The 8,330-nt window shown below is 40.8% G+C and overlaps 1 protein-coding gene across 1 annotated transcript; it reads left to right on the forward strand.

Annotated features, from left to right (window-relative positions):
- The first annotated feature begins 5,966 nt into the window (after nt 1–5,966).
- rbp4l (retinol binding protein 4, like) lies at nt 5,967–8,098 on the forward strand. Its single transcript, XM_034200564.1, has 4 exons — nt 5,967–6,739; nt 6,831–6,967; nt 7,485–7,597; nt 7,684–8,098. The coding sequence occupies exons 1-4, from the start codon at nt 6,548–6,550 to the stop codon at nt 7,905–7,907; spliced, it is 666 nt and encodes a 221-aa protein (XP_034056455.1). The 5' UTR covers nt 5,967–6,547; the 3' UTR covers nt 7,908–8,098.
- The last annotated feature ends 232 nt before the right edge of the window (nt 8,099–8,330 follow it).

The following is an 8,330-nucleotide window of genomic DNA, read 5'->3' on the forward strand; positions in this document are numbered from 1 at the left end:
CGCCGCTGTGTGGACGGGCCGTAAGATTAAATCATTTCCATGGGATTTGGGAGGACGGATAACAGGCAGAGCCCAGCGCTCTGAAATCTGTGATGCGACCGGCTCGCCTGCATTGTTATCACCCAGGAAGAGCGCCTCTTCAACCGCAATTCATACTAGGAAACAGCAGTGGACAGCTGCTAAAGGGAGAATTACAAACAATCCTCCTAAACCACCAAGTTAGCCAATCCAGAACAGAACTGTCTGTACTGACCATTCTGTTCATTTTATTGACAATTTTAACTTTTTCTGGGACCGCAGACATCTTTTCAAGGCAAATGGAGTTTGCCTGAACAAGTCAGGAGTGAAATTGTTTATCTCTAACATATTCAACTGCCTGCATTATCAATCTGTTCCCTCTGCCAAGGACAAGCGGCAAGAGGAATCAAAACAGGAGAAAGACACAACACATTGCGCAGAAAACCCTGAAGAATTATCACTGCACCCGCCTGAGGAATGTTCTGATTATGGGAGACACATGAAGGAGATACAGAGGGTTGGCACCGATTCCTTCCTGGAGTTCAAAGACCAAACTAAGGCGATACACAGGGCTGGCACCATGTCCTTTACCCCCGCTCCTCAACGACGCCCACCAAAATCACCGCAGAGACGCGCACCATCTCCCCCGTCTTCATCACCGTGCCGACGTCAACCACCTCCCCCCCTGGCAGCATGTCCCCTACCCCCGCACCATCTCCCACGTCTCCATCACCGTGCCTGCGTCGGCCGCCTCCCCTCCCTTCGAGAGGGCATCTGCAGTCTCCGAAGCCTGATAAGGATGTGTGTGTACTAAACGCTGCAAACTGATATTTGCTGGGTCCAGGCTCAAGGGCGTATGGCACTCTCAACTCTTTCCAGGACATGCCGGGGCCCTGCCTGCCTATAGCTTTGCCGATATCTGTGTTGATAGGTAATAGATTAAGAGCGGTGAATCATCTTAGATACAGGAAGCGCTCAAACATTTGTGTGAGTTTATCTAATTTAGCAGTGATTCCATGTCAGCCACAGCTTGTTACAAAAAACATGACTGATAGTGTGTTTAACTAACTTAAACTAGCTTTATTAAATGTCAGGTCGGCAGGAAAAACATTTTTAATCAATGATTTTATCACTGAGCACAATCTCGATTTTATGTTTTTAACAGAAACTTGGATTGAACAAAATAACAGTGCAGCTGTTCTTATCGAATCAACCCCTCCCAACTTTAGTTTTATGAGTCAGGAAATAATGCATAAGAAAGGGGGTGGAGTTGCTATTCTGTTCAATGATTCCCTTCAATGCAGGAAGACATCGTATGGAAACTTTGATTATTTTGAATATGTGGCCCTTCAGCTGAAATTCTCCTCTCGAGCTCTGTTCCTAAATATATATAGACCACCCAAATACTGTGCAAGCTTTTTTGATGACTTTACTGAACTGCTGTCTATAGTGTGTATTGACTTTGACCGTCTAGTCATTGTTGGTGATTTTAACATCCATGTTGACAACCCCCAGGACAGAGGGGCAAAATAACTGTTTTGTGTTCTTGATAGCTATGGACTGACTCAGCATGTGACGGAGCCCACGCACAATAAGGGGCACACTCTGGACTTAATTATCTCAAAGGGTCTGAATATCTCTAAGGTTGTGGTGACTGATGTTGCACTCTCTGACCATTCCTGTGTTTTCTTTGAGAGCTCTATTTCTGTTCACAAAAATGTTCAAAAAGAGGTAACCACAAAGCGATATTTAACTGAAAATACTAGGGAAATGTTTACTCAGAATTTTTCTTCCACACTTGCCCCTGCTAACATCTCAGTAAATGAGCTAGTAGATCATTTTAATTCAAAAATTAAAAATGTTATAGATGCCATTGCTCCAACTGAGGTAAAGGAAGTGTCTGGCAAGAAAATATCTCCATGGAGAAAGGCCATGAGCGTGAAAACAGAAAAAAGAGAATGTCGAAAAGCTGAACGCAGGTGGCGAAAAACAAATCTCCAGGTTCACTTTGAAATCTATAAAGAGAGACTTGGCCTTTATAATTTGGAATTGAAAAACGCACGACAATCGTTCTTCTCTGACATCATTACCAAAAACAAAAACGACGCACGTGCCTTGTTTGCTACCGTCGACAGACTAACTAACCCCCCAGTGTCAGTAGCCTCTGAATTTCTATACACCAGGGCGTGCAATGATTTTGCCTCCTTTTTCACTGACAAAATTCAGAAAATCAGACAAGCAGTCAGTGCCTCTGCATCAGGAACAGCAAATGTGTTGTCTCTGTGTCCACTTAACATCAATTCAAACACCATGACACAATTCCATCAGATTAATGATAAAAACCTAGAGGACATTATACAACTTCTGAAATCCTCCTCCTGCTGCCTTGATATTATTCCAACAGGATTTTTCAAAGATGTTTTGCCTTGCATGGCCTCAGATCTACTTCATATAGTAAACAAATCTCTTCACTCAGGTATTTTTCCACAGGCCCTGAAAACTGCAGTCATTAAACCGCTCTTAAAAAAGAATAATCTAGATGCTTCAGTAATGAACAATTACAGGCCCATATCAAACCTCCCATTTCTAGGTAAAATCATTGAAAAAGTTGTTTTTCAACAGTTGAGTAACTTCTTGCATTTAAATAACTGTTTCGATGTGTTCCAGTCAGGCTTTCGTCCAAACCACAGCACTGATACTGCTCTTGTAAAGGTCTTTAATGACATCCACTTAAACACAGACAGTGGCAGAACTTCAGTGTTAGTATTATTAGATCTCAGTGCTGCGTTTGACACTGTTGACCACAGCATATTACTAGATCGACTGGAAAACTGGGTGGGACTTTCGGAAACAGTTCTAAATTGGTTTGAATCCTACTTAAAGGACAGAAACAACTTTGTTTCTATAGGTAAATACACATCTGAGTTGACAAATATGACATGTGGGGTTCCTCAAGAATCCATCTTGGGGCCTCTTCTCTTTAACATCTACATGCTACCACTGGCTCAGATAATGAAAAACAACAAAATAAGTTACCATAGCTATGCAGATGACACACAAATGTACGTAACAATTTCACCAGGAGACTATGCTCCAATTCAAACACTGAGTAAGTGCATTGAACAAATCAATGACTGGATGTGTCAGAACTTTCTCCAATTAAACAAAGATAAAACTGAGGTAATGGTTTTTGGAGCCAAGTCAGAACGTATAAAAGTGAGCGCTGAGCTTCAGTCTGCAATGTTCAAAACAACAGATAAAGCCAGAAATCTAGGTGTAGTCATGGACTCTGACCTGAGTTTCAACAGTCACATTAAAACAGTTACTAAATCAGCCTACTATCACCTAAAGAATATATCTAGGATTAAAAGACTAATGTCACAGCAGGATTTGGAAAAACTTGTCCATGCTTTTATCTTCAGTAGACTCGACTACTGCAATGGTGTCTTCACAGGTCTCACTAAAAAACATATTAGGAAGCTGCAGCTGATTCAGAACGCCGCTGCTCGAGTCCTCACTAACACTAAGAAAGTGGATCACATCACTCCTGTTCTGAAGTCTTTACACTGGCTTCCTGTGTGTCAAAGAATAGATTTCAAAATACTGCTGCTGGTTTATAAAGCACTGAATGGTTTAGGCCCAAAATACATTTCTGACCTCCTGCTAAATTATGAACCATCCAGATCTCTCAGGTCTTCAGGGACTGGTCAGCTTTCTGTCCCCAGAGTCAGAACTAAACATGGTAAAGCAGCGTTCAGTTATTATGCTCCAAATATCTGGAACAAACTCCCAGAAACCTGCAGGTCCGCTGCAACTCTGACTACTTTTAAATCCAGGCTGAAGACTTTTCTTTTTGTCGCTGCTTTTAATTAAACTATTTATATCTTAGACTGCACTGTAACTTTTATCCATGTACTTTTTCTTTTAATGTTTAATTGAACTATTCATATCTTAGACTGCACTGTAACTTTTATCCATGTATTTTTTCTTTTAATGTTTATTTTATTAGCTTTTCTTTTTAATGACTGATTTTAAATGCCTTTTTCTTAATGTCTTTCATTTTTTGTAAAGCACTTTGAATTGCCTTGTGTTGAAAAGTGCTATATAAATAAACTTGCCTTGCCTTGCCCTCGAGCCCGGTCCCCTGAGTTCGCCCGCTGTGGTCTTCGCCCCTCCTCGAACTCTGCCTTGCCCCAGGCCGTCCTCCCGAGACCCCCTCCTCGAACTCTGCCTTGCCTCCGGGCCGTCCGCCCGAGACCCCCTCTTCGAACTCTGCCTTGCCCTGGGCTGTCAGCCAAGGCCCGTCCTCCGGATTTTTGTTTTGGTGTTTAGGGACGTCTAGAATCCGTCCCTTGAGGAGGGGGTTCTGTCACGATTCTCATGTCATGTCACATTTCTATGTCTAGGTTTGGGTGTTTTTGCTGTTCTCTCTGTCATGTTTTCCTCCTGGGTTATTGTCTGGTCCTTTTCCCTGTGTTTTTCCTCCTGTCGTTAGTTTCCCTGGTGTGTCTAGTTATCTGATTGTGTTCACCTGTGGCCCTTGTGTTTCTCCTCCCCTGCCCGGCTGTTTCTCGTCTTGTGATTACCCCTCCCTGTATTTAGTCTTGTCTCTTCCTGTGTTCAGTGTTGGTGCTTCTTTTGTTTGTGACCTAGTTCACCGTAGAGTGTTTTGTCTGTCCAAGTATAATTAAGTCCTTGAAATAAAGGTGTTATCAAGTGCTATCTGCGTTTGGGTCCTACCTGCTTCACTCTGCGTATCAATATTCAGTCAGTAATCTTTTGTGACCGGGGCTAGTCCAGGAAACGAGAGTTAATTAGTTCACAGTGAGAGAGAGGTGTGTGTTTGTCTGTGTAGGTGTAATTGCATAACTGCATTCATGCATCCAGGCATTCAAAGTTATAGGTAAGGATTCCCATTTCATTTAATATACAGTAGGTTGACAGGTAACGCCTTCTCAAACATAGTATAGTAAATGCACTGTTATGTAACTGAATTACAAGTGTTGTTATTATAAGCTGTTCATCCCATTATTCACAAAGAAGAATGCTAAATATATGCATTCATTCATCCTGAATGTAATGTAATTCATCATTACACTTTGTAACGGATTCAACCATGTGTACTTCTAGTAAATGTATTTATTGTGGCTCTTATGTAGTCTTTATTTTATGTGCATTATTTAAATTCCGTTGTAATGCAATGACTTGTGAATTATTTGAAATAATAGTCTGGTAATTTGAACAGTACATGCATCGGTGAGCTCAATCAAAATATTTGAGATTTTAATCTCACTCTCAGAAAAATGCATAAGTGTATGTATGCTTCAGTGTATACCTTAAAAAGTGGACATTTTCTAGGTTAACTAATAGGTAATTTAGTATAATTATGTTGTTATTGATTTGAATAGCTGTATGGTTTACATTTTAATTGTAAAGTGTTTAAGCTTGCTGTCTTGTTAATGCCACTAATGCCGTTTTTCAAGTTTAGTTTCATAAGCGGATTTGTGACTTTTGTACCAGTGGGGCCCTTTGCCATAAACATTTTCACAACAATTACACGACATTGACTTGGTGTTGTGTGCAAATCAACAGATTTATAACCTGAAAAATAAATCAATGAAAATCCGTTTCATGCCATACGTAGTGAATATAGGTACTGTGCAAAACTTCTTACTAATAATAATTGTGCATATACTTTGCATTGACAAGATGATATTAAAAGCCTGTTTAAATCATGTGATTATTTTCTAAATAAGCAAGAAAAAAACTCCAAATGTTTTGTTGTTAACCTGCATTGATTTTTCTTTCAATCAGAAACAATTCCATTTATGTCTAATTTATTTATTTTATTGACACTTAAAATTGTAGTCAGTTCAGTAAGCTCTCGCACAAATCATCGGATATCATTCATGCATGTGCCTGTATCACTGTGCTTCCCAATAGTTCCACCAAGGTCTAATTGTTTTTATGGTAAATCCCGGCCAGGTTTTAACGTGGAAGCCAGATTACAGTAAGTATTTCAACCCAACAGGATTACTTGTAGATTTAAGCACCTTATTTAGTTCCCAGCAATGAAAATCAGACATAAGCCTGTCTGTGGAGTGTGTGTATATAAAGGCTGCCTCACACACAGAAGAACCACAAGACTGAATCTGGTGGATAACCACGAACAGAACTTTAATCGCCTTTGCTTGTTTGACTCAGAACAGGTAAGACACTCCCATCTCACTCTGTTTACCTTCTACTTTTGCTAGATTGTCTGTAAGGGAACTGTGGACTTAACAACATACACTTTCTTTTGTCAACTGCAAATAATCACTGGACTATATAAAATGGTTTTACAGTGTAAAGATGCAAGATTAGTCCAGGTTTATGGTATTCATATTTGAACTCAGAATATCTATTTGTATTGTGTTGTGTTGTTCCAGTCTATCAGATAGTGCTACATTTTTCTTTTACTAATGTCAATTGCTACAACATATTGTTGTTGCATTTACAGTATATTAGTAGGCTATAAAACAGATCATGGATGTTATCCCGAAAGCCAAACATGCACAGATTAGTGTCATATAATGCTGTTTACAAAATGTGTGTTCATCACAGAATGGGATCCTCTAAGGTGGCCCTGCTGCTGGTCCTGGTGTCCTGTGTAGAGCTCAGTCTGTCTGCTTCCTGTGTGGTTGACAGCTTCACAGTCAAAGATGACTTTGACCCTAAGAGGGTAAGTCAATTGAAACACAAAGACAATATGCATGTTGAGAAAAGTAAGTAAAAGCATTACTGACTGTCTGCTTCCTTCCTTCTCATCGCAGTATGCAGGAAAATGGTACGCACTGCAGAAGAAAGATCCAGAGGGCCTGTTCCTGCAGGACAACATCTCCGCTGAGTACACCATCGATGATGACGGCTCCATGTCCGCCTCTTCCAAGGGACGCGTCACTCTGTTTGGGTAAGACCTATGGCCAGGAGAGACAGGGATGAGACACTTTTCACCAACACTTACCATTATTGACGGATACGATTACCATGCAAATCCAAGGTCACTGGTCTATTTGCTCACAAAGCCCTGTTTGTATCTCCAGGATAAGCATCTGGATTTTCAAATATTCAGTTTCCAGGGTCAGCAGTTAGGATCGAGTGCAATTTTCTGGAAGAACATTCTGAACAGTATTAGCTACAAATTGGTTTTCTCTGGATTATGGATGATTATAGAGAAATGAAGGCTGGAGACATGGGCTTTTAGACAGGAATGTGGACTCGAATGCACTTTAGCATACAAACACATGTATGAAGTTCAATTGAAAATGCCCATGTCATAGATTAATAGTCTCATTTCAATTTTGACATTAGAATTGTTGTATGTTACATTAATAATGTTACTGTAACTGCAAGAAATACCACTGATTTGTTGAGAATTGTTGACTTTGATACTAACTTGTATGTGTTTTTCTATCATTGTGTTGCAGTTTCTGGGTTGTCTGCGCTGACATGGCTGCACAGTACTCTGTCCCCGACCCTACCACCCCGGGCAAGATGTTCATGAACTACCAGGGTCTGGCCAGCTACCTGTCCAGTGGAGGTCAGCAGCAAACATGTCCCCCTCACACCCATATTACATCTCATCATTCCTCCTCGGCTAACCTCTCCTTTCCTTTTTTGAAACAGGTGACAACTACTGGGTGATCGACACCGACTATGACAACTACGCCATCACCTACGCCTGCCGCACCATGAAGGAAGATGGTAGCTGCGATGACGGCTACGCCATCATCTTCTCCAGGAACCCCCGTGGCCTGCCTCCAGCCATCCAGCGCGTCGTCCGTCAGAAACAGGATGACATCTGCATGGCCGGAGAGTTCCAGCCTGTTCTGCAGTCTGGAGCCTGCTAAAGAGAGAGAGAGTGTGAAGCTGAGAGAGAACGAGGGGGAGAGAAAGAGTGCGAGTGTGATAATGTAAATGGACAGATGCAATAATGTGTTGGAGAAGTGAGAGGAGGAAGAAAATTAAGCAAAAACAGTGAAAAACCTGGACAAGGTTTCAATCAATTTCCTCCTCCTACTCTGTGTCCATCCAATGTTTATCCAAGGAGAATTTACTGCTGCTGTGGTGAATTGTGTGAACTTGAAAGATAAAAAAAAAGAAAGAATATTTTTCTAAACAATATCACTGAAACGTTGTACTTTTTGTGCTGTTAAAATTGTATATTTCACTTTCAATATATACATTTGTGACTGAATATGAATCCCTTGGTATTAAATATGAAAACAAATCATATAGCTTAGCTGTTCGGAGCAGAAAAACAAACATTTGTA

Source organism: Gymnodraco acuticeps, unplaced genomic scaffold, assembly GCF_902827175.1.
Source record: "Gymnodraco acuticeps unplaced genomic scaffold, fGymAcu1.1, whole genome shotgun sequence".
NCBI lineage: Eukaryota > Metazoa > Chordata > Actinopteri > Perciformes > Bathydraconidae > Gymnodraco > Gymnodraco acuticeps.